Raw genomic sequence first — 26,459 nt, forward strand, 5'->3', positions numbered from 1 at the left:
TTATTTTTTTGAAAACTTGTAATTCGTTAAACGCAAAGATGGCAGAAATTGATTGTGAAAGATTTTTCTTATTGCTGCTTGACATTATGTTCCGAAAACCAGCTATGAAGATTTACTCCTTCAATTTGTTGTTTTGATATTCTCTCTTTCTTCCCCTGCATCTTTTATCTTATTCAATTGTGGGTTTAGCAAGACACATTTAAAATTATGATGTATAGACTTTTGTTTCGAGAATGATTTGTGGCCTATTGCATTAGCTATGTGTGGTCTGTGCAACTAATGCAATTATGCAAAGCTACAACCTGTTGTCCGCGTATGTAAGACTTTGGATTATGTAATATTGCTAAAATCTCTTGTAAGTGTATAAAAGGTCTGGGCATCGATTCTCATTTACGCTAGAGTTGTGTGTTATGGTTTAAGCTTATTTTGAAGTGAAAACAAGTATCTCGACTCCATGTCCCAATAAAAGTTGTAACAAATATAAAACATGTTATGTTTCTAATGGCTTCATGCATTTTATTAAAAGATTTTGGATGATAGAGTGCTCAAATGGTGTTATTCTTTTTTTGTTGGTAGTTTGGAGGATGAGAAATATTACTAATTGTTTTTCCAATCGGCTTTGTTTGGCATTATTTGCTTCTCCTTTTGGATTGATGGTTAGTCGAGTAACAAAGATGTGTTTTCAAGTAGAATCATTATGGTTTGGATTAGTCTCTTTGGCAGGCATCCTTAATTCTATCACTTCATTCTATATCCAATGAAAAGTCTTCTAGTTTCATCCACAGTGATGTCGTGCACCCGCAGGCGTATATCATCAATTTGGAGTTGTTTTTCATGTAATTTTAAGAATTGTAGTTTTGTCACCGGGGAAGCAGCGTAGTCTTGCTGTATTGAAGTCGTATCTTTTTCAACACTTTGAAAATTTATCTCAATGAAGGATAGGAAAGCTATGGCGCACAGATATTTATTGGAGACTGATATTTTGGGTTGGGACTTGCGACTTTTATTGCATTGAGTGAGTCAATACTGGAAGATGGAAGTTCTCATTTTTTGTGTAGACTAAGAAACTCAAAGTTCACGAGGATCAAAACTCCACAGTCGACACTGAAAGTTGATCGTGACTGGACCAAATGGATGTGGAATCCTATGCGGAAGTCAGCAGTTTTTACCAGCTCCCTTAGCGGTGACTCTCAGAAAAAAATTGTGTGGTTTAAAATGAGCCCATTCTGCACCCTTTTACTTTTCAGAATTCACGTTTGTTTGAATTTGATGCTTGGACAAAGGAAACTTAGAACCAATCACAGCAATTCTGTATGTTGTTAATGATGTAATGAAACCCTGTCGCTTTAATTTTGTTATTCTGATGTTGCCTTAAGTCGGTCATTTGTTTTCTTGTGGCGTTTAGAAATCAGTTTCAGTTGTTTGCAAAGAGGATCCGCGGATGTTGCCTTGTTTGATCTGGGTATAGGATCCGTTTCTGGGAAATATCTTTCAAATCACCTCAGCCAATCGCTTAGGCATCGCCAATCCAGCGTCAACACCAAAATAACGCCAAACATTACCTTAACAGTATCACATCAAATTTGGCCAGACATTACACCAAATTGGTGTAGTACTATTCAAATAGTATAAAAATATATTTTTGTTATTTATATTTATATTAATTTAATTATTATTTATAATAATAAATTCATAATAATTATATAATTAAAAAATGATAAAAAATTAAAAATAAAACTTTATTCAATACAAATATTAAACTACAATAACTAAAAATAAAAATTAATACTAATTTAAAGACATTAAAATTAAAAAAAATATAATATAAATTAAAATAGTGAGTGAAATAGATTAATTATTAATTATTATATAGAAAGAAAAAGAAATAAAATATTCTAAAGAATATTATTTTTAGTGTAATATTTAGTGCAATAGATTAAAAATACAATAGTGAAATACACTAAAAATCACACTAATTTGGTGTAAAACTTACATCAATTTGGTGTTTGTGATTGGAGATGATCTTATATTTGGTTATTTTTCAGAATATTTGAAATCTGGAAAGGTAAAGATAGAAAAACCTAAGAAAATTAAAAACAAAGATTTATCTTATAAAGTTAGGATTACGTAACATATGATTAAATCATTGATTTTGGGATATAGTAACACAATTAACAATATATATCTTATAATTAAATAAATATTGCAATAGATGTCTTTACACTATATAAATAAATGACACATAAATAACAGCATAAATTAGATCAAACTTTATACGAGAAAATAAAAACAGTTTTCATATAATTAATAAAGTTACTAAAATTTAATTCCTTTAAGAAAACAAAATTCCCGACTGTCTTTTTCTTTTTTAATTACCCAAAAGAAAAAAAAAATCCCGACTTTTATACCATATTAATGTTAAATACCAAAATTGCCCCGCTGAGTATTACAGAGTTGTAAACCCTAAACCCTTAAACATCTTCTTCCCGGTTTTTTCACTAGCAAGTAGCCGCAAATCTGTAACCCGAATACCCAAAATGGACCAGAAACTCGAAATTTTAGAGAAAAAGGTAAGCGCCTATCTTGCGGCTATAATTTTAGGAATTTTTGCCTTGATTTTGTTTATGATTAACAATAGTTTTTTTGCAATATATGATTTTATACTTCTAATTTTAACGTTCGGACTGTTACTTTAGTGGCTTGTTAGTTTTAATTATAAAAACGTTTACTTTGTATTTGGTGGCATGGAATTTTAGCTTTTAAACTGGAGTTTCAAGATGCAGAGTCCCTTATTTTTTCTGAGAATGACAAACTATTGTTCCATCAAATTTCAATCACACTCGAATTGACTGCATAAAAACGCAGCATTTACTAAAATTTAATCCTTGTGTCCGTGTTTGAACTTCTGTCACTATGTCATATTGATAATGATTCAGCTATAGTCAATTGATCAGTCAGGGGCACGCTGCTGTTGTTTTTTTTTTGTTGCTTTTAAGCTGTTATTCCAATGAGGTGCAACCATATGTTTTGACTACAAGCTTTGGGTGTTTCATTGTTTGTTTATTTATTGGGTACCTCATATTAACATTTAAGATGTTTCTAGGTTCTTGTTGGAATTGTTAAGATGGTCCAAAAGCAAGGAATGCAGGGTACTGCTGGTGGTTGGAAGGACTTTTTGAATAGTTATGACAAAAAGTTCGGCTCTAGTTTAAGTGATCCGGCTAAGAGGTCCAATGACGTTTTGGTATCTTTTCTAAAGACATTTACAAAGGAGGATGATTTAAAGGTAAAAAATAATCTAAAATTTTCTTTTTAGTGTTGATTCTTTTAAAATGACTTTCAATTACTCCTTGATAAAGCATCCTGTCAAGATGTTGAGCATATATGATTCCTTGTCATTCTCAGTTTATTGCAAAAGTACTGCAACGTCATCAGAATCGTTATATATTGGAGCTATATGAAAAGAAATCTCCTGATGATGAATCCCCTGAGCAGGTATGGTCTACTTCATTTTCATTTATTGATGGGTTGGTCCTACAATTGCAATAAAGCGATGTGTTGCAGTTCATATTCTCATTGACTGCTTTTTCTTATCCATTATTGGTATGATATAAGTTAAATCGTGGCTTGATTGCTTGTGTTTCAATCCTCCTGTGCCTTGTTTTGATAGGCATGTTGGCAAAGCTATTTGGCCTTTGTTCCATTTTGTTCCTAAAATAATAAAAATGAAATGTGTTTTCTGTAGAGTTTCTGTTTTAATATGTACTAAATGCCTGTAGCTTTATGTTCCAAACTTACATGTTTGCTGTAAGTGTAGTTTAGTGATATTGAAAACCTCGGTTGTTACTTTCTGCCTTTGTTTTAGGCTTTCATGTTTTCTTATAGCTAGTTCCCTATGTCACATTCATATGACTATATAACTTGAAAACTACTGCCAACTTCATAACGGTACATGCCTTTCTTATTAGTCATTGTAGTGTTATTACTCAATTCTTTTGTTGTGTTCTTATTGATTCTAATGCATGTATGCTAAACTTTACACTTTAATTTTTAGAAGATTCTGTTGTAATATCTGTTAATTTGTCATGGTGGCAGTGCAGAGGCTGGTCCGTTTAACTCTTCAACACCCTCAGTATGCATTGGATTATATGTTCCCATCGTGCAATGAGGTTTGGCTTCTCAATCTTTGCCCATGTTAATTACAATTGATCATTATATTGTTAACTTTATTTGGATTGCTTACATTGCTTTAAATGGGGTAGGAAATCCATGTTGGCATGTTGATACAGGGAAATTTTAATATATGTACCGATTGGAACACAACAGATTTAATTAATACTGTTAAAACATCAACACAAACACCATTTATTTACTAAACATGTAACACATCGCAATCTGTGTAACTCATTACTAAATTTTTTGTTGACACGTTTAATTGATAGGAAAATTATATGATTAATTTATTTACTCGTGTTCATAATGGTTTGATAATAACTAAACATGTAATGGAACACTAAAGTGAATTTTTCTTAATCATATATGTCAATTTTTTTGTAAATAATTCGTAGACTACATGTATTTGTAATTGCTGTTTAAATTTTAGCTTAAGATGGGCACAGTTAATTAATCGTGTTGATTTTGGTCAATTTTTGTTTAGACACTATTTCTCAATTGGTAAATAAATGTACTTCCGACATCTTTATAAATCTAGCTATTACTATAGATAAATGGTGCTGTTTAAATAGCTCAAGGAGCAAAGATGAGTTATATGGCTGTTCTCATATGTGCTTCTGAATATGAATTACTAGCTAAACATCTAGGCTTTCTGTTACTCGTGCTTTTTCAATTGGCTTTGATAACTTACGTTCAATGTGGCTAACTTAACTTTTAACTTCTGGTTTGCGTACCAGGAGTGGGTCGTTACCAAACTTGGTGACAAATCCAAAGCGATGACATCTAACACAATGTATGCTGTTGATTGTGAGATGGTTCTCTGTGAAGATGGCAGTGAGGCTTTGGTGCGGGTGTGTGTTGTTGATCGCAATTTAGAGGTATTATATGGCTTTCAACTCTTGCAATAGCATATGCTCCAATAACCCAGAAAGGAAAGAAATTTATTTCTTCAACCTTGTTGTTTTGTTATTTATGGACCAGTAAGAGTTCTTAATAGTTCAGCCTTTAAGTTTGGGCTGTTATTGATTGATGAATTTCATATACGTAATATCAGATGTTCCCTTCGCACCCATATATAATGAGATTTTGGGGTTGCTTTTTCAGGTGAAGTTGGATGAACTTGTGAACCCTAATAAAGCAGTTGCTGATTATAGATCTGAGATTACTGGAGTTACTGCTGAAGATCTGGTTGGTGTTACCTGTTCATTGGCAGAAATACAGGTAAAATGCTGTGTTTTTTTCTGGTTTTTAGGGTCATTCTCTGCATTTTTTGTTTGACATTATGTACTGCATTTTTCAGAAAAGAATGAAGAAGCTACTATCACATGGGATCATTTTAGTGGGCCACAGTTTGAATAATGACCTACATGGTAAGTTAAGCACCATTGCTTATATTTGAGCTTCTTTTGTGTAACATTGAAACAATTGTAGATTTCAGATGGGACCATGATGCAATGTAGTTACACCTCCTTATTTCTTTGCTATTGCATTATCCTTTTTTATTTTATTTTTTATACAGCGCTAAAAGTAGATCATCCAAGAGTCATTGATACCTCCTTAATCTTCAAATACGCGGATGGAAATAGAAGACCTTCTTTGAATAATCTGTGCAAGGCAAGTTCATTGATTCTATGTGCACTGGCATGTATAAATATAGTGAGGGAGGACCCTAGAACTTTCCCTTTTGTTTAGAACCTGTTATATAAAGAATTTACTCTGAGCTGTCCAGATTATCACAGCAAAGACTTGTGAAGAATCCCTTCCATTTTCTTGTTTTTTGAGCTCATTTGAGGCTTTTCTGTGGTCAAATTTATGTTTAGTGCAGTGATGAAAGGCAAGCAGCTACTGGCGGTTTTATATGTGCATCTAAAATTTCTCTTTTTGACAGTCTGTGCTGGGCTATGAAATTCGGAAAAATGGTGCTCCACATGATTGTTTAGATGATGCATGTGCTGCAATGAAACTAGTTCTTGCTGTAATAGAGCGTGGAGTTGATAATGCTATGACCATTGTTCAAGAAGATGTAAGTTTCGTCTGGTGGATCCTGCTCAATTTTAATTCTGATTTCATATTATCATATTTTGTATTTTTAAAACTGCAGGTGGCAGAAATAGACAAGGCAAAGCTACTTCTCCACAGGATACCAGTCAATGTGCCTTGTGAAGAATTACACAGAGTGATTCCTGGGGACTTCACAATCGAAGTCAAGGTTGAGTATTGTATTTTATAATCTTGCTAATCAATTTGAGTCAGTGCACCATCATCACTTACAGCAATTAAGGAATGGACAGTCTTCATGCTAGTCATCCAGAGCTTAAAAATGCACTTCAGAGGAAAAAATTAGATGTGCCACTTTTGTACATTGTATGCCTGATAATTCTTGACTTGCTAAAATTTTCTTTCTTATTAATAGTGCTTTATTCACTCAGTTTTATATGCATTCAATGGTCCTTGTTATTCAAGCAACCCCATTCCATCATATAGATATAGGGGGAGATACAGATGAGTTAATGAAATATTTTATATTCAATCAATTTTGGTCTGAGTGGATATAAGCATATCAGTTTTTAAGTATAATAATGCTACATATACAAAGTTGGGTCCAACTTTGTATCTCAACCCATGTGTCAATTGATTTGTCAACATCTCTTTAATTATAGGATGATGAGATAAGTGAACTAATTTACCAACTGAATTGTCACATGAGTTGGGATACAAAGTTTGGATCCCAACTTTGTATGTGTAGCATTACTCTTCTTAGTATTAAAATGTGATAGCATTTATCTTCAACAAGCAATAAGAGGTGGTTTTTATTTTCTTGATTTATTTTAATTTCAGTCAGATGGCTCAAATCATGATGTCTTTTCATTCATGCGCTTGAAGGGGAAATAATTTTTTTCTTGAACAACCCAGAATTAAGAACTTCAGTAACAATTAAATGTCAGTCATAATCTTTTGGTGTTGTTCTTGCGTGAGAGTAAATTGACCCAATCCTAGCAGCTGATTGAGATTTACTTGTGTTGGGTCAGTTTGAAAACTACCAACAGGGATTTTAAATTTTTAGATTTGTTCATACTATGAATTGGCCTGCTTCTTCATGCATTAGTTTACTGACTATGAATTTGTATCCATGTTAAGTTTCTAATGTGGTGACTAACTTTCTGTCAGACATCAAAAAGAGGTCAAGGAGACAAGTATTCTGCTGTTGCTATTTTTAGCAGCCCACAAGAGGCATGTCAAGCATTTGAGAATGTGGAAGGCAGCCAAGAAAAGGTATGTCAAATTTGAAGTATTTCCTGTAGAAATGCTCTGTATTTTGTAGTTGGTTCACTTTTTCGGGAATTTCTTGTATGAAGAAATCTGTGTATTCTTGTCCAACAACATAAAGAGTTCACTGGTGAGGGATAAAATAATATTCTATTTATCCACTCCAGTAGCATTTTCACCTCGTTTTGTGAACTTAGATGCCTGTTGTTTGTGTTTGTATGTAAGGGTGAGAAAGCTAGGCCTATTCTCGCTAGTTATTTGGCTGTGCTAAATTAAATCTTGTCCCTGTTTCTGTTAGGATTCGTCTGGGAGGGGGCAGAAACTTGTCAAATTCCAAACCAGCAAAGGTGTGACTGCCAGCCTATATGTTCGTAAAATGGCACGTGATGTTCCTCTTGGCCAGTTTTTGGTTAAGAGAGCTCTCGAAGGAGAGGAGAACTCAGGTGTATCAAAAAAACAGAAGATTGAGCAGACAAACAAAGAGATAGTAGCGGCATCAAATGAGTGCAAGTGTAAAGAGCACTTGAAGGAGATTGAAAGATTGAGGAAAATGGTAGACTCAAATCAGTGTGATGATCACTTGAAAGAGATAGAAAGTTTGAAGCAAGAACTGAGAGAAAAGGATTTTCAAATTTCAACGCAGGATAAGATGATATCTATCCTTAAAAAGAAAGTAGAAATGAAAAATGACAAAAAGAATAAAAGAAGGTGAATATGCTGCCGTAGAATTTTAAGCTATGTCAGTCTAGGCCAGATGCCACCGCTAATTTGCTGCATATTACGTGTGATAAGAAATTTTGGGTCGAATTTGGAACTTTGAGGAGCAGCCGGTGAATGTGATGTGGCCAATAGAAAGATAAATTTATGATATTTCTCATTGCTTTGAGTGATTGTCATTAGTTTTTAACTAGCAAAGGGAAAAACATTCCATGGTATTGTAATTCAGATGTAGAAGAAATGAGGGAATATTATGGGGTGCAGAAAATGTGGAGCTACATTGGTTTGAGTTGAGTTTTCATGGTTTGGATTGATTATTCTTCTGCCAAGCAGTTTTGGACTTGTTCTGGTTCATATGCTTATTTACAATTTCATTGTTTTATTTCTTAACTCTCTCCGTTAATGGTGTTTCAGTACTCGTTTCAGTATAGTAACAAAAGTGGTTCTTGTGTGAGCAACTGCGAACATAAAAGAAAATGGATCCATCAAAAGTATTTTGTGACCTATTTCTAATTGAAGTTAATTGGTTGGTCACCACATCGATATTGGCTGCCGTGAACCCTGTTCCTTCATTTATTGGCAAAACAAAACTTATGAAAATACATGAGCTTGAATTTCAGTGGCCATAACACCTTTCAAGTTTCAACACTTCGGAGAAGAGAGCCATGTGGAAACTGTGCTTTGTTGTATGAACAACATTAAAAATGAAAATGATAAATTTAATGAACAAATTCCTCAACAATCAAATCATTTTGTTCACGAGGAGCTTATGTACAAGTGTTTTTCATACAATTATAGACTTCACTCACTTTCATAATCTTCATTATCCCCAAAGCTGAAAACTGAAGCATCAGCAGCAATTGCCCTGATATCACTTGCCCCTGCGGAAGCTATATATGGAATCTGGCCAGGTGCAGGTTGTTTAATCCCATCAATATTTGGTTCTTTACTTGGTTTCTTACTTTTCTGAGACAATTGTCCAGTCCCCTCTGACACACTCCCTGCCTGGCTCTTAGATCCTACTCCATGGGCTGCAGATTCCCCTCCAGAACCAACACCAGCTTTTCGGTTCTTTGAAGCTCCAGTCTCTTCTCCATCACTGTCTGAGAATACATTATCATTGTCTTCATTTCCAGTCACTTCACGTTGATTGGAATTAGTTGCAACCCCGCCAGTTGGACCCGAAACATAATTTGAGCTACCATCAGATCTCTTGCTGGAAGAATCAGGTTTGGATCTTGTAGGTAAAGTACCATCATAGTCTATCATCACGACCTCAACTTGGAATCCAGGAGAAGGCAAGTTTCTCTGGAAACAGCAGCCAAAGAATCCAAATAATGGAAAAGGTATAAGAACTACACCATTTAGTATTTTAAGTCTTAGACAAAATATTGTCATTTACCTTGTCAAAACCATCAAGTTCAGAAGCATCCAATATTTTCCTGTTCTCAGTCATTGTCGTATTTAACCAACTACAAGCAAATGAAAAAGAAGGGGAAACTTTCCTTGAGAAATAGTACACATGCAAATTAAAGAGAGAGAAAAAAAATACATGCTATAACACTGATAAGCAGAATGCGGATTACTAGTAAAAAAATACAATTGCTTGTACATAAAACAAATTCAAGCTAAAATGAAGGATCGGTATACTGATCCATAAAAAGAATAAAGAATTGTCTTATGTTCTTTCAGTATAACTTCTAATAAGTTTTCATTCATAAGTTAATTAATTAAACAGCAATGCAAAAAAAGGAGAAAATTTACAAACCAGTAGAAGTCTCCCTGTCGATCATGAAACTGAATTTTAAAATCCCCTACCAATTCTGTCAGACCAGGCTCCCCTGGCAAAGCAAAGACCAAAATCCCTTTCTTTGGTGCTTTAATCCAGAAATCTTCTGGCTGCAAAAACAAAGTCATTAGGCAAAAATCACATATCAAAATTATGCACTGGCAACAAAAACTTAACTGGCAATGTAAACTGTAAACAGCTAATTTGAAAAAATTTACCATTAAATCCTTAGTTTTCGGATGCGTTCTTGTCGAGAACAGAATTCCTGTAGACAAAGGAAAGTGTCGATGTAAATATAGTTCCATATCACATTATGAAATACAACATGAAACAATGAAAGACATAATGCAATAGTCTTCATGCATGTATTAAAGCACACTCTAATTTCCTGTCTAAACTTCAGCTAATCAAAGAATGAGAGATTTTTTTACTGAGGGAAACTCAGGTCAACAATTTGCAAATTTAGCTATTTTTATTGGTATGATCAGAATTTCCAAATAAACTTTTGCTCTCCCAACAAGCATTTGGTGCTAGATCCAAAATACAGTAGAGGAACAAGTGTAATTTTGTTAAGCTAAATACAAAATAAAACAGGGAGCTCTATCACAGTACTCTGACCCCAAAAGGGGTAGGTGACAGTTCATAATATCACAATATTGTCAAAATAATTATCATGCTGAGCAGGAGAAATAGCATACCACTATGATTAGAGATTGTAATAGAGGGTCTAATCCAATAAGGGCATTGGTGAAGCCGAAATCCTCTAAGCATGCACCTGTCATACAATCATAATTTCAGTAACTTCTTGATGGTCAAGATGAAGTATTTTGAGAGCCAGATCAGTGGTGTACCTACGCCCAGGCTGAATTTCTCCATTAAAATATGTTAAGATCCGTTCAAAGTATTTGACATACCTCTAAGGAAAGCAAAAAAGAAAAAGAAATTTCAAAATAATGTAAAACGAGTAACGTTGAAGGTAAAATAATTTTATTAATAGTAACTGACAATCTGACTTGGGAGAACTAGAGCTTTCCCATCTGTGCATCTTTTCTGGTTGTAATAATCAATGGCCTCCTCAGCTGTTGGGAAGAACTGCACACAAGGCGCAAAGATAGTAATAATCCAATCATGAAAACAGCTTAAAAAACCAAAAGAAGTAGAATTCACCTCAAAAATCATTGAGCTTAAAGGATTGATGACAAAACCTCACCTTAAGGAATAAAAGAAGGCTACAAATCATTAATCCTGTTCTCGCCATACCAGCTTTACAGTGAACAACGACCACATTTAAAATGTCTTCTTTCAACCACGAGTAGGCACTTTGACAAAATGATGATATAAGCTGAATAGGGGGACAGTTATGGTCATCAAAGGGGAAGCATGCAACCTGCAAACATTCGGACAAATCATATATAAAAGAACTGGAAAACTATATTGTGCATTAGTTGATAAACAACACATAATCCAGTATTAGATTTGTCAATTTCTTGCACAATCTTTACCGGTCATAATATTCAAAACTTTGTCATTAGTTTTTAACTAGCAAAGGGAAAAACATTCCATGGTATTGTAATTCAGATGTAGAAGAAATGAGGGAATATTATGGGGTGCAGAAAATGTGGAGCTACATTGGTCTGAGTTGAGTTTTCATAGTTTGGATTGAATTCTTCTGCCAAGCAGTTTTGGACTTGTTCTGGTTCATAGCTTATTTACAATTTCATTGTTTATTTCTTAACTCTCCGTTAATGGTGTTTCAGTACTCGTTTCAGTATAGTAACAAAAGTGGTTCTTGTGTGAGCAACTGCGAACATAAAGAAATGGATCCATCAAAGTATTTGTGACCTATTTCTAATTGAAGTTAATTGGTTGGTCACCACATCGATATTGGCTGCCGTGAACCTGTTCCTTCATTTATTGGCAAAACAAACTTATAATTATGAAATACATGAGCTTGAATTTCAGTGGCCAACACTTTCAAGTTTAACACTTCGGAGAAGAGAGCCATATGGAAACTGTGCCTTGTTGTACGAACAACATTAAAATGAAAAATGATAATTTATGAACAATTCCTCAACAATCAAATCATTTGTTCACGAGAGCTTATGTACAAGTGTTTTTCATACAATTATAGACTTCACTCACTGCCCTAGAACTTTCCCTTTTGTTTAGAACCTGTTATATAAAGAATTTACTCTGAGCTGTCCAGATTATCACAGCAAAGACTTGTGAAGAATCCCTTCCATTTTCTTGTTTTTTGAGCTCATTTGAGGCTTTTCTGTGGTCAAATTTATGTTTAGTGCAGTGATGAAAGGCAAGCAGCTACTGGCGGTTTTATATGTGCATCTAAAATTTCTCTTTTTGACAGTCTGTGCTGGGCTATGAAATTCGGAAAAATGGTGCTCCACATGATTGTTTAGATGATGCATGTGCTGCAATGAAACTAGTTCTTGCTGTAATAGAGCGTGGAGTTGATAATGCTATGACCATTGTTCAAGAAGATGTAAGTTTCGTCTGGTGGATCCTGCTCAATTTTAATTCTGATTTCATATTATCATATTTTGTATTTTTAAAACTGCAGGTGGCAGAAATAGACAAGGCAAAGCTACTTCTCCACAGGATACCAGTCAATGTGCCTTGTGAAGAATTACACAGAGTGATTCCTGGGGACTTCACAATCGAAGTCAAGGTTGAGTATTGTATTTTATAATCTTGCTAATCAATTTGAGTCAGTGCGCCATCATCACTTACCGCAATTAAGGAATGGACAGTCTTCATGCTAGTCATCCAGAGCTTAGAAATGCACTTCAGAGGAAAAAATTAGATGTGCCACTTTTGTACATTGTATGCCTGATAATTCTTGACTTGCTAAAATTTTCTTTCTTATTAATAGTGCTTTATTCACTCAGTTTTATATGCATTCAATGGTCCTTGTTATTCAAGCAACCCCATTCCATCATATAGATATAGGGGGAGATACAGATGAGTTAATGAAATATTTTATATTCAATCAATTTTGGTCTGAGTGGATATAAGCATATCAGTTTTTAAGTATAATAATGCTACACATACAAAGTTGGGTCCAACTTTGTATCTCAACCCATGTGTCAATTGATTTGTCAACATCTCTTTAATTATAGGATGATGAGATAAGTGAACTAATTTACCAACTGAATTGTCACATGAGTTGGGATACAAAGTTTGGATCCCAACTTTGTATGTGTAGCATTACTCTTCTTAGTATTAAAATGTGATAGCATTTATCTTCAACAAGCAATAAGAGGTGGTTTTTATTTTCTTGATTTATTTTAATTTCAGTCAGATGGCTCAAATCATGATGTCTTTTCATTCATGCGCTTGAAGGGGAAATAATTTTTTTCTTGAACAACCCAGAATTAAGAACTTCAGTAACAATTAAATGTCAGTCATAATCTTTTGGTGTTGTTCTTGCGTGAGAGTAAATTGACCCAATCCTAGCAGCTGATTGAGATTTACTTGTGTTGGGTCAGTTTGAAAACTACCAACAGGGATTTTAAATTTTTAGATTTGTTCATACTATGAATTGGCCTGCTTCTTCATGCATTAGTTTACTGACTATGAATTTGTATCCATGTTAAGTTTCTAATGTGGTGACTAACTTTCTGTCAGACATCAAAAAGAGGTCAAGGAGACAAGTATTCTGCTGTTGCTATTTTTAGCAGCCCACAAGAGGCATGTCAAGCATTTGAGAATGTGGAAGGCAGCCAAGAAAAGGTATGTCAAATTTGAAGTATTTCCTGTAGAAATGCTCTGTATTTTGTAGTTGGTTCACTTTTTCGGGAATTTCTTGTATGAAGAAATCTGTGTATTCTTGTCCAACAACATAAAGAGTTCACTGGTGAGGGATAAAATAATATTCTATTTATCCACTCCAGTAGCATTTTCACCTCGTTTTGTGAACTTAGATGCCTGTTGTTTGTGTTTGTATGTAAGGGTGAGAAAGCTAGGCCTATTCTCGCTAGTTATTTGGCTGTGCTAAATTAAATCTTGTCCCTGTTTCTGTTAGGATTCGTCTGGGAGGGGGCAGAAACTTGTCAAATTCCAAACCAGCAAAGGTGTGACTGCCAGCCTATATGTTCGTAAAATGGCACGTGATGTTCCTCTTGGCCAGTTTTTGGTTAAGAGAGCTCTCGAAGGAGAGGAGAACTCAGGTGTATCAAAAAAACAGAAGATTGAGCAGACAAACAAAGAGATAGTAGCGGCATCAAATGAGTGCAAGTGTAAAGAGCACTTGAAGGAGATTGAAAGATTGAGGAAAATGGTAGACTCAAATCAGTGTGATGATCACTTGAAAGAGATAGAAAGTTTGAAGCAAGAACTGAGAGAAAAGGATTTTCAAATTTCAACGCAGGATAAGATGATATCTATCCTTAAAAAGAAAGTAGAAATGAAAAATGACAAAAAGAATAAAAGAAGGTGAATATGCTGCCGTAGAATTTTAAGCTATGTCAGTCTAGGCCAGATGCCACCGCTAATTTGCTGCATATTACGTGTGATAAGAAATTTTGGGTCGAATTTGGAACTTTGAGGAGCAGCCGGTGAATGTGATGTGGCCAATAGAAAGATAAATTTATGATATTTCTCATTGCTTTGAGTGATTGTCATTAGTTTTTAACTAGCAAAGGGAAAAACATTCCATGGTATTGTAATTCAGATGTAGAAGAAATGAGGGAATATTATGGGGTGCAGAAAATGTGGAGCTACATTGGTTTGAGTTGAGTTTTCATGGTTTGGATTGATTATTCTTCTGCCAAGCAGTTTTGGACTTGTTCTGGTTCATATGCTTATTTACAATTTCATTGTTTTATTTCTTAACTCTCTCCGTTAATGGTGTTTCAGTACTCGTTTCAGTATAGTAACAAAAGTGGTTCTTGTGTGAGCAACTGCGAACATAAAAGAAAATGGATCCATCAAAAGTATTTTGTGACCTATTTCTAATTGAAGTTAATTGGTTGGTCACCACATCGATATTGGCTGCCGTGAACCCTGTTCCTTCATTTATTGGCAAAACAAAACTTATGAAAATACATGAGCTTGAATTTCAGTGGCCATAACACCTTTCAAGTTTCAACACTTCGGAGAAGAGAGCCATGTGGAAACTGTGCTTTGTTGTATGAACAACATTAAAAATGAAAATGATAAATTTAATGAACAAATTCCTCAACAATCAAATCATTTTGTTCACGAGGAGCTTATGTACAAGTGTTTTTCATACAATTATAGACTTCACTCACTTTCATAATCTTCATTATCCCCAAAGCTGAAAACTGAAGCATCAGCAGCAATTGCCCTGATATCACTTGCCCCTGCGGAAGCTATATATGGAATCTGGCCAGATGCAGGTTGTTTAATCCCATCAATATTTGGTTCTTTACTTGGTTCCTTACTTTTCTGAGACAATTGTCCAGTCCCCTGTGATACACTCCCTGCCTGGCTCTTAGATCCTACTCCATGGGCTGCAGATTCCCCTCCAGAACCAACACCAGCTTTTCGGTTCTTTGAAGCTTCAGTCTCTTCTCCATCACTGTCTGAGAATACATTATCATTGTCTTCATTTCCAGTCACTTCACGTTGATTGGAATTAGTTGCAACCCCGCCAGTTGGACCCGAAACATAATTTGAGCTACCATCAGATCTCTTGCTGGAAGAATCAGGTTTGGATCTTGTAGGTAAAGTACCATCATAGTCTATCATCACGACCTCAACTTGGAATCCAGGAGAAGGCAAGTTTCTCTGGAAACAGCAGCCAAAGTATCCAAATAATGGAAAAGGTATAAGAACTACACCATTTAGTATTTTAAGTCTTAGACAAAATATTGTCATTTACCTTGTCAAAACCATCAAGTTCAGAAGCATCCAATATTTTCCTGTTCTCAGTCATTGTCGTATTTAACCAACTACAAGCAAATGAAAAAGAAGGGGAAACTTTCCTTGAGATATAGTACACATGCAAATTAAAGAGAGAGAAAAAAAATACATGCTATAACACTGATAAGCAGAATGCGGATTACTAGTAAAAAAATACAATTGCTTGTACATAAAACAAATTCAAGCTAAAATGAAGGATCGGTATACTGATCCATAAAAAGAATAAAGAATTGTCTTATGTTCTTTCAGTATAACTTCTAATAAGTTTTCATTCATAAGTTAATTAATTAAACAGCAATGCAAAAAAAGGAGAAAATTTACAAACCAGTAGAAGTCTCCCTGTCGATCATGAAACTGAATTTTAAAATCCCCTACCAATTCTGTCAGACCAGGCTCCCCTGGCAAAGCAAAGACCAAAATCCCTTTCTTTGGTGCTTTAATCCAGAAATCTTCTGGCTGCAAAAACAAAGTCATTAGGCAAAAATCACATATCAAAATTATGCACTGGCAACAAAAACTTAACTGGCAATGTAAACTGTAAACAGCTAATTTGAAAAAATTTACCATTAAATCCTTAGTTTTCGGATGCGTTCTTGTCGAGAACAGAATTCCTGTAGACAAAGGAAAGTGTCGATGTAAATATAGTTCCATATCACATTATGAAATACAACATGAAACAATGAAAGACATAATGCAATAGTCTTCATGCATGTATTAAAGCACACTCTAATTTCCTGTCTAAACTTCAGCTAATCAAAGAATGAGAGATTTTTTTACTGAGGGAAACTCAGGTCAACAATTTGCAAATTTAGCTATTTTTATTGGTATGATCAGAATTTCCAAATAAACTTTTGCTCTCCCAACAAGCATTTGGTGCTAGATCCAAAATACAGTAGAGGAACAAGTGTAATTTTGTTAAGCTAAATACAAAATAAAACAGGGAGCTCTATCACAGTACTCTGACCCCAAAAGGGGTAGTTGACAGTTCATAATATCACAATATTGTCAAAATAATTATCATGCTGAGCAGGAGAAATAGCATACCACTATGATTAGAGATTGTAATAGAGGGTCTAATCCAATAAGGGCATTGGTGAAGCCGAAATCCTCTAAGCATGCACCTGTTATACAATCATAATTTCAGTAACTTCTTGATGGTCAAGATGAAGTATTTTGAGAGCCAGATCAGTGGTGTACCTACGCCCAGGCTGAATTTCTCCATTAAAATATGTTAAGATCCGTTCAAAGTATTTGACATACCTCTAAGGAAAGCAAAAAAGAAAAAGAAATTTCAAAATAATGTAAAACGAGTAACGTTGAAGGTAAAATAATTTTATTAATAGTAACTGACAATCTGACTTGGGAGAACTAGAGCTTTCCCATCTGTGCATCTTTTCTGGTTGTAATAATCAATGGCCTCCTCAGCTGTTGGGAAGAACTGCACACAAGGCGCAAAGATAGTAATAATCCAATCATGAAAACAGCTTAAAAAACCAAAAGAAGTAGAATTCACCTCAAAAATCATTGAGCTTAAAGGATTGATGACAAAACCTCACCTTAAGGAATAAAAGAAGGCTACAAATCATTAATCCTGTTCTCGCCATACCAGCTTTACAGTGAACAACGACCACATTTAAAATGTCTTCTTTCAACCACGAGTAGGCACTTTGACAAAATGATGATATAAGCTGAATAGGGGGACAGTTATGGTCATCAAAAGGGAAGCATGCAACCTGCAAACATTCGGACAAATCATATATAAAAGAACTGGAAAACTATATTGTGCATTAGTTGATAAACAACACATAATCCAGTATTAGATTTGTCAATTTCTTGCACAATCTTTACCGGTCATAATATTCAAAACTCAGCAGCACAAGAAGGTAGATAATGTAATTGATACTATTTTCTCTCTTCTTTTGGACACACAGATCTTTGTAATTCACAATGATATCTGGAAAATGTGTGATCTTATAATTCAGTACTATATTGATGTAGACACATAACATATTATATAGTAAAAGATCTCCAACCATGAAAAGCTTAATGTCACATCTCATCCACAAGACAAAGAACTATGATTTCTTCTTCTTTGTCCATAATTTATTCAAGATGAAAGCATAAAGTGGTTAAAGTCTAACAATGTGATTCAAAGAACAAGCTTATCTTGACACAAGTTTTTTTCAATTTTTTAAAGCCAGGAGAGATTGTGGACTATTGCTTCAACATGCAATCACAGCAAAGTAGCCATTTCTAACAAGAACTTAAGTTATTTCATAGAGCTGACATCAGTAACTTACCCATGCTAAGTTAATTTTAGAAATTTTAAACTGAAACACTATATGTCAATGAAATAAGTCTTCTTAAAGTAACTTTGAATATCCCAGTCTTTGCACAGATATAAAAGATTTAAAAGCAAACCTTTAACATTCATACACAATAAGAACATAATAAATTGCCAATTTACAGAGTGAGACCAGAAATCAGCACTGATTGACGACACGAAATCAATTGCAGTTCTTATAACATGAGTTAGGCATGAGAATGCAAACTTCTAAAATTCTTTCGAATCCACCAAAATATATACATACGTAGAGAGAAACATCTCATGTTCAACCACCAGCCAGATAATTTTTAAAGCAATGACAAGAAGAAACTACCTTCCCCTCATATAGCGATGCATCATACAATCTCTCCCTCCAATAACATGAAGCAATAAGATGACTTATTCATATAGAAGTATAGAACACAACTCTGTTAACATTTGCTTAGGCATGAGAATGCAAACTTCTAAAATTCTTTCAAATCCACCAAAATAAACACATACATACAGAAAAATATCTCATGTTTAACCACAACCCACATAATTTATGAAAGCAATAGCATGAAGAAAGTACCTTCCCCTCGAATAGTGATGCATCATACAATCTCTCTGAACAAAGATTATACACCTTATATTTTCCCTACACATAAAATGTTGATTTTATTAGACAATGATTTTCCAATAAAAAAAATTTGATAGAATTTACAAGGAGTTGATCAAGCTTGGCAAAATGTAGAACTAGATTCAAATAGTCGACTCGAAGTAAAGCCAAACAAGCATAAAACTTCAACTGTGAAATTTTGGCATGTCAAGCCATCCACAATAGGCCACTACCAACTACACTGATGATATAGCAATGAGAAAAAAAAAAAAAAAAAAAAAAAAAACAATGTAGTTAAGAATTTAAAACTCAAAATAGTTGTGGAGGTTGAGCAAAATATTTTTTGCTAACTATTTTGACGATTGTATCCACCATAGCAGAATTTACAAAAGGTTTTCCATTAGTTTATCCCTGAAATGAGACAAAGCACTCATTCAATATTTGGAAGCATATCATCTTATCAGTGGAAGCAAATATCATGTAATAAGCATCCCAATGTAAATTATTTATTTTGATGGAAAAAGAACCCAATAGCATACACCTAACTCCAGATATATATATAACCAGCATGACAATAGGTGATTGAGCAGCAAGGCGATCATTCTTCCTCACTTGGTTCTTGAGCTTTATTTAGGCCAAGCAATCATATTGTGGTGCTATAGGAAGGGCATTAGACACTTGCCCCTTCCTAACCCAATATTTATCCAGAAAAGAAAATAAAATCAAACAAATAGATAAACAAGACAACACTGATTCAAGTCTTAAAATTTACAACTATAGAGTACCTTGTGATGAGTTTCAAAAAATTGGATGACTTCTTCCATGTGATTTCTATAGAAGCCCTGCGTCACAATTTTTGTTAATAATGTGATAAAAGCAATAAAATCTCTTTTAACTAAAAATATCATGGTGATATATGTTAACCTCAAAATATCCAAAAAATCCTGAGCTTATATCACCAGCAGGGAACCCCATTGCAATTATATTTTCAGTAATATAAGTCATATCCAAATCAAATCCTCCTTCCTGCATATTGTGCATAATATTGTGTCAAATGATCAACAATCAACTATTGCAGTGTGATTAAATGGAAAAGGTAAACTACCAGCAGTGGTGCACAGATAAGTAACCTGGTATCTTCGTTTATTTTGAGATACAATATGGCGTGCCTTGACCTGCACTGCCTTTACTGCATTCTTAGATGAGTCAAATAGACCTTTTGTAAATGAACCAAGCACACCAGCTGGTGAAATTGTGGAGGTGCCTTCGACACTCTTATCCTGTACAGGAGTGATTGAGGGTAAACGCAATCCAAGCTCGCTAGTAAAACGTGTAAATTTCGACATCCCTGCATTTCCAGCATGTGGGCTTTCTTGTGGTGGCACAGGCTGCGGAAGTTTCACAGCTTTAGCCCCAGATGATATGTTGGAAGCAGGAGATAAATTAGACAGTTGAGATTCCTGTGCACTACTGTTAGGCTCATTAACATGGGTTGAAGCAGGTTCAACATTAAGAGCTTTATGAGGAGGTTCAAGATTAGAAGCTTTATGAGAAGCTTCGGCTGGAGGTTCAATTTTAGAAGCTTTATCAGTAGCTTCAACATTAGAAGCTTGCGTTGGAGGTGCAATGTTAGAAGCTTTATCAGAATCTTTAACATCAGAAGCCTTAGCAGAATGTTGAGAAGCTGAGTCAGCAGATTCTGAATCCATGTCGCTGCAAAATATAGGTCTAAACACTAATATTGATCAAGACATCAAACTAAACCAAATAAAACATTCGTAAGCAATTTACTACATCGATAAATCAAGCTATTAATTTCCATTCCAGATGATAATTCAAATGCAATTCATTATCTGGACTGTTAATTATGATTTACGTTTATTTTTCGTTTTAACATTAACACTCAAAATATTTTACATTTATGAAAAATATTTTACATTTATGAAACAATAAACTACTTGATTGAAAATAAATATTTGCATTGCATTTGCCTATATGAAGCAAAGGTAAACAAACTGAGATCTGGTAATCCAATGGTTCGAAAATTGAGCGTAAATATTTGGATTCATAATGTGGATAGGTATTGACAAAGGCAAGACATTGAATCACTCACCAGAATATGAATCAAAATTTCAACAGAGATCGATAGATGCTGCGTAGTTTTGCGTGTGATTTGATGGAGTATTGCTTAGTGTGGCCTCATTTCAGCGTTGGAAATTAAGGAGAAGCTTGCATAGAAGTTCGTGACCCGCAACAATCAAAACGTAGAGCACCCGCTCACGCCGGTCAAAATTATTTTCTTTACGCTAATTCTGCATTCTAACAAAATCCGGTAAATCTGGAAGAGCTACCATTTTGGGCCTGGCCATAAGAAGCCCATTATGTCTTCTTATTCGCTGTTTTCTGATTTTGATTGTTGTTAAATGCAAGTTCAGTTTATCCAATCAATTTTGGTATTGAATCATTTAATGGGATTATTTAAACACCCGAGGCCGAGGTTTGGTCTAACTTCTAACATCAAGGAGGGCAGAAAAGTAAAATGACACATAATATTTATCACTTTAATAATTAATAAAAAAGGAGGGAGTAAAATGGCCGTAACATATACAATTATTGAATTATTAATGATTAATTAAAATAAAAACTTAATTATAAACAATAGTATAAAAATATTAAAAGAACCCAAAATAAAAAGCCTCGTACCCTCTCTTCCCCATCTTCTGACAACGAGAACTTCTTTTTTTTTATTTTGTGTTTTTCTCTTTGGATATGTATAATTATTTGTTGGGCATTCGACATTAATTTGATAATTTATCATAGTCTTTGAAAGAGGTGGAGCACTGGAGCTATTGGTTTGGGGGAAATAGATTTCGGATATGGTAGTGGTGCACAAGTGGTAAGGGCTGTTATGTCGTACGTAGGGTAGGGTGCGAAGATTGGTTGTGGTGCTACTACAGTGGGAACAATTGGGTTGAACGATGGAGTGAGTGGGGCACTGAAGCCAAGCTGCCGTAGCAATGGGGGAACTCCTCCCATCCCCTCCTTTTTTTTTTTTTGTTTTTTAATTGGGATTTAGTTCGTTTTGTTTCTTTTAAATTTGAATTTTCTTTGTTTGTTTGTTTCATAGATTTTGTTATACAGTGAATTCTTAGGACATGAATTCTCGTCACGTGTCTTGGGACTAAATAACTGGAGCATGAACTCTCGTCACGTGTCTTGTGACTATACATCTGTCCAGGTTGCGTGTCATAGTTAGAAGATGTTACTTTATTTGTAAGGTTATCATAAATTACTTCAACAATAAGGTTTAGGGTTGAATTGTCATTCAAGTCGTGTGTCATTTTGTGAGAAGACTATTTCAGTAATAAGTCTCCAATAAAGGTGGTTTGTCAGGTCACGTGTTAAATGATGAGAGGGTTGTTTCATGAGTAAGACCACTCGTGCAAAAGTATAAATATGGGTTTTTCACCCCAAAAAGAGATCTAAAATTTTATTTTCTCAATAGTTAAGAGCAATGAAAACAAATAGAGTTTGCAAACATATGAATAAAATAGCAGTTTGCATCCGTACATTTTGTCTATCCCTTTATTTCTTTATTCGTATTATTATTATCGTTGATCATTGGTTCAACATTATATTTTTTAATCTCTAATAGACCCTTGCGCGGACTCCCTCGAAGGCTTGCATACTTATTGTTGGTGTAAGAAATCACAACAACAGATTTAAATTTGGATTAGATTTCTTTTTGGTTTAGTTCAAATTGGAGTGCTATGTAGCCGAATTTGTACGGACTGGAGGCGGGTGCGACGATAGGGAAGAAGGTTGGGTTGCTGGGAATGAATAGTTTGAAATCATTTGACTACATTCAGTTAAATCTAACGAGAAAATGCTAACGGCAGGGACTTCTGCGTTATTACCCATACTTCAGGGGATCCATCAATTTCCAAACCTCATAATCCGTATTTAATACACTTTAAATAGGGATTACTTACACTACCTTATTTTTTTTAATTTTAAATCATCAACATCTTTATGTATGAATAAAATAATTCCCTTAACAAATTTCTTTTTATTATAAATTTAAATTATTAAAATAAATAAATAATATAGGAGATTCTAGATTCTTTTATTTCTTGTATAATTTCATTTTATATTTTTTGTAATTATCTATTTATAATTGTTATATTAAAGAAAATTAAAAGATAAAAATTTATGTAACCATTTTAAATAAAAAAATAAGTTAATACAATTTAACCCAAATAATATTTTAAGAAAGTAAGATGCAAGAAAGCATAGAAATCAAAATTTGGGCAACAAGGAAACAGAGGAGCAATTTTGATGGAGAAGAAGGATCTGAAATGAATCCCTAAAAGGTGTACTGTTCATTAATGAAAAGGGAGAATATATACAGCCAACAGTATAACCGCCTAACAACTTACTCTAATATCCTTATGATATCTGTAAAGTGTAAATACAAATGAAATGAAAAGAATACAAATTGAAATGAAATGAAATACAATCAGATACATATATCAGCATATTTAGGTGTTGGCTAAACTACAAGTCGTTTGTCCAGTGTCTTCTAACACCCCCCCGCAAGATGGAGAGTAGAGATTGACTACTTCCATCTTGGAGAGATGGGAGTACAGCAGATAAGAAGGCAAAGCTTTAGTAAAAATATCAGCCAGCTGATTATTAGAAGACACGTGAGCAGTAGATACAATCCCAGCTTGAATTTGATCCCGAATAAGATGACAATCAAGCTCGATATGCTTGGTCCGTTCGTGAAACACGGGGTTGGCAGCAATGTGAAGAGCGGCTTGATTATCATAAAGTAATAGAGCAGCTTGAGTATGTGAGATGCCAAGATCTTGAAGTAAATACCGAAGCTAAAGTAATTCAGAACAAGTAGTAGCCATAGATCGGTATTCCGCTTCAGCGGAAGATCTGGAAACCGCATTTTGTTTCTTGGATTTCCAAGAAACCAATGAAGTACCAAGGAATATGCAATACCCTGTGGTTGACCGACGAGTATCCGGGCAAGAAGCCCAATCTGAGTCACAATAGGCACGAAGCTGAAAAATGGATGAAGAGGACAGCAAAATCCCTTGTCCAGGGGCTGCTTTAATGTATCTTAAGACCTTGTAAGCTGCTGCCAAATGACTGGAGGAGGGTTTATCCATGAACTGACTCAACAATTGTACATCAAATGAGAGGTCTGGCCGAGAGAGAGTCAAGTATATCAGCTGGCCAATCAATCTCCTATAAGTAGATGGGTTTTGGAGTTGCACGCCCTCTATTTTGCTGAGTTTAAAGTTTTGATCAAGTGGAAGTTTAAGGGGGGTACAGCCAAGCATGCCGGAATCTGCCAAAATATCTAAGGCATACTTCCTTTGAGAAATGTGAATGTCTTTGGATGATCGAGCAATCTCTGAACCAAGAAAGTAGCGAAGACAGCCAAGGTCCTTAATTTTGAACTTATGGTTAAGGAAAATTCCAAGTGAATCAATAGAAGATTGAGAATTACTAGCAAGTAATATATCATCCACATAGACTAATAAGGCAATAAAGGAAGAACCATCTTGCTTTGTGAATAAGCTATAATCAGCTTTTGATTGGATAAACCTATATTCAAGAAGAGAGGAGGTAAGCTTGAAATTCCATTCTCTTGATGCTTGTTTAAGGCCATAAAGACTCTTCAGCAATTTACAAACTTGGTGTGGCTGCCCCTTAGTGTACCCGGGTGGTTTTTTCATGTAAATCTCTTCTTGCAAATCTCCATTAAGAGAGGCATTGTTCACATCAAAATGATGCAAATGCCATCCTTTGATGGTAGCAATAGCAAGGAGACCTCTCACAGTGACAAGTTTAGCAACAGGAGAGAAGGTCTCATGAAAGTCTATGCCCTCTTTTTGGGTGTATCCTTTGGCTACTAATCTAGCCTTAAGTCTTTCAACATTACCATCAGACTTAAATTTAATCTTGTAAACATACTTACAATCAATAGCTTCTTTTCCAGGAGGTAATTCAGTGAATGTCCAGGTCTGGTTATTTTCTAGTTCTTCAATCTCAGCTTCCATAGCCTTACACCAACCAGGATCCTTCAAGGCTTGTCTATAAGAGTAGGGTTCGGTTTGGACAGAAATGGAAGTAGTGAAAGCTTGAAAAATGGGACTGAATTTATGATAAGATAAACAACTATTTAATGGAAAAGACTTACCACTAACAGCAGATGCAGTCCTGGAAATGGATTGAGCAGGAGGCGCAAGCATGGTTTGAGAGCAGTGATAGTCCTTAAGGTACTGTGGAGCTGTTCGAAGTCTGGTGGACCTCTTGAGAGCAGGTGGGGGATGATTTGGAGGGGTGGGTGAAGGTGGGGAAGGAGGAGGGAGAGGTGGGGATGGGATTGTAGTGTGGGATGGTGGAGATGTTGCAGGATAAAGAGGGGAAGGTGGGGAAAGTGGGGCTGTGGGAGGAGGGTCAGAAATGGGTGTAAAGTAAAAAGGTGAACATGATTGTGAAGAAGAGGAAGATGAGTGTGATGTTTGGTGGAAAGGAAAAATGGACTCATGAAAAATAACATCTCTTGAAATGAAAATGGTGTGTGTTGAGGGATCCAATAATTTGTATCCTTTTGTACCAAAAGGATAGCCTAGAAAAACACACCTGCAGCCCCTAGGATCAAATTTTGTTCTAGCATGTAAGAGAGTGGCTGCAAAGCATAAAGAGCCAAAAACCTTCATGTGAGCAAATTGTGATTTCTTATTAAAAATGATCTCAAAAGGAGTCTTATTTTGTAAAATAGGGGTGGGAAGCCGATTTATGATGTAGGTGGCTGTAAGGATGCAGTCACTCCAATATGTAAGAGGCAAGTTGGATTGGAATCTCAATGCTCTAGCCACATTTAGTAAGTGTTGGTGCTTCCTCTCAACAATGCCATTTTGTTGGGGGGTTTGCACACAACTCTTATGATGAATTATGCCTTTTTCATTGAAAAAATTGGTCATGCAAAACTCAGCACCATTATCACTTTTAATTTTGAGTCCAAATTGTGTTTCCACCAAATTGTAGAAGGAAGTAATGCAGGTTTTAGTTTCAGCTTTGGAATTAAGTAAGTAAACCCAAGTGGATCTAAAGAAATCATCCACTATGGTTAAGAAATAACGTGATCCATCATATGCAATAGTGGAATGAGGTCCCCATAGGTCACAATGGATTAATTCAAAAATCCTAGAAGAAGTGTGCTTACTGTGTGGAAAAGATAATCTGTGGAACTTGGCAAGTGGACAAACAACACAAGGATTTTCATTAATAGTAGGAACATGCTTGCTTATAATTGGATCAGAGATCATTCTTAACCTAGAAATGGATAAATGGCCTAGGCGAAAATGCCATAGATTGATTAACATTGTGAACCATAGAGGTGTGTGCAGTAAAAGGTGTATAAAATGAAAGGGATTGAGTAAGGGCTGAAGGAGAGACGTCTGAACATATGAAGTGGTATAAACCATACTTGAGCTCACCCTTCCCAATCGTTTTCCAAGATGGCAGGTCCTATATAAAGCAGTATTTAGAAAAAAACATCAAGCAACAAGTTAGGTTATGAGTCAACTTGGTGGCAGAAATTAAATTGAAAGAGAAGGATGGGACACATAGAACATCCCTTAAAATGATGGTATTGGTCA

At 35.0% G+C, this 26,459-nt stretch overlaps 3 protein-coding genes across 5 annotated transcripts; 1 reads left to right on the forward strand and 2 right to left on the reverse strand.

Moving 5' to 3' along the window:
- Window positions 1–2,449: 2,449 nt before the first annotated feature.
- Window positions 2,450–14,841, forward strand: LOC116111581 (small RNA degrading nuclease 3). 2 transcript variants are annotated; one of them, XM_031397743.1, is made up of 13 exons: window positions 2,450–2,570; window positions 3,104–3,286; window positions 3,406–3,495; window positions 4,101–4,169; window positions 4,911–5,051; window positions 5,278–5,394; window positions 5,474–5,543; window positions 5,693–5,787; window positions 6,062–6,196; window positions 6,275–6,382; window positions 7,342–7,446; window positions 7,739–8,067; window positions 14,252–14,841. In XM_031397743.1, exons 1-13 carry the CDS (start codon window positions 2,538–2,540, stop codon window positions 14,400–14,402), a joined length of 1,626 nt encoding a protein of 541 aa, XP_031253603.1. In that variant the 5' UTR covers window positions 2,450–2,537; the 3' UTR covers window positions 14,403–14,841. The 2 variants fall into 2 exon arrangements, with proteins under 2 accessions (XP_031253603.1, XP_031253602.1); XM_031397742.1 differs by lacking the exon at window positions 14,252–14,841 and having other exon boundaries at window positions 7,739–8,587.
- Window positions 8,785–11,951, reverse strand: LOC116111593 (phosphatidylinositol 3,4,5-trisphosphate 3-phosphatase and protein-tyrosine-phosphatase PTEN2A-like). The gene is made up of 9 exons (XM_031397756.1): window positions 11,892–11,951; window positions 11,157–11,333; window positions 10,952–11,038; window positions 10,798–10,862; window positions 10,645–10,721; window positions 10,165–10,211; window positions 9,926–10,056; window positions 9,560–9,629; window positions 8,785–9,465 (listed from the first exon to the last, which is right to left on the reverse strand). Exons 1-9 carry the CDS (start codon window positions 11,949–11,951, stop codon window positions 8,959–8,961), a joined length of 1,221 nt encoding a protein of 406 aa, XP_031253616.1. The 3' UTR covers window positions 8,785–8,958.
- Window positions 14,842–15,033: 192 nt separating the features above from the next.
- On the reverse strand, window positions 15,034–21,120 carry LOC116111605 (phosphatidylinositol 3,4,5-trisphosphate 3-phosphatase and protein-tyrosine-phosphatase PTEN2A-like). Of its 2 annotated transcripts, none has more exons than XM_031397770.1 (13): window positions 20,888–21,120; window positions 19,905–20,487; window positions 19,699–19,800; window positions 19,560–19,616; window positions 18,748–18,813; window positions 17,407–17,583; window positions 17,202–17,288; window positions 17,048–17,112; window positions 16,895–16,971; window positions 16,415–16,461; window positions 16,176–16,306; window positions 15,810–15,879; window positions 15,034–15,715 (listed from the first exon to the last, which is right to left on the reverse strand). In XM_031397770.1, the coding sequence occupies exons 2-13, from the start codon at window positions 20,481–20,483 to the stop codon at window positions 15,209–15,211; spliced, it is 1,965 nt and encodes a 654-aa protein (XP_031253630.1). In that variant the 5' UTR covers window positions 20,484–20,487; window positions 20,888–21,120; the 3' UTR covers window positions 15,034–15,208. The 2 variants fall into 2 exon arrangements, with proteins under 2 accessions (XP_031253630.1, XP_031253629.1); XM_031397769.1 differs by having other exon boundaries at window positions 15,035–15,715; window positions 19,905–20,502; window positions 20,888–21,118.
- Window positions 21,121–26,459: the final 5,339 nt, after the last annotated feature.

The sequence above is a fragment of the Pistacia vera genome, unplaced genomic scaffold (assembly GCF_008641045.1).
Source record: "Pistacia vera cultivar Batoury unplaced genomic scaffold, PisVer_v2 Contig645, whole genome shotgun sequence".
Lineage (NCBI taxonomy): Eukaryota > Viridiplantae > Streptophyta > Magnoliopsida > Sapindales > Anacardiaceae > Pistacia > Pistacia vera.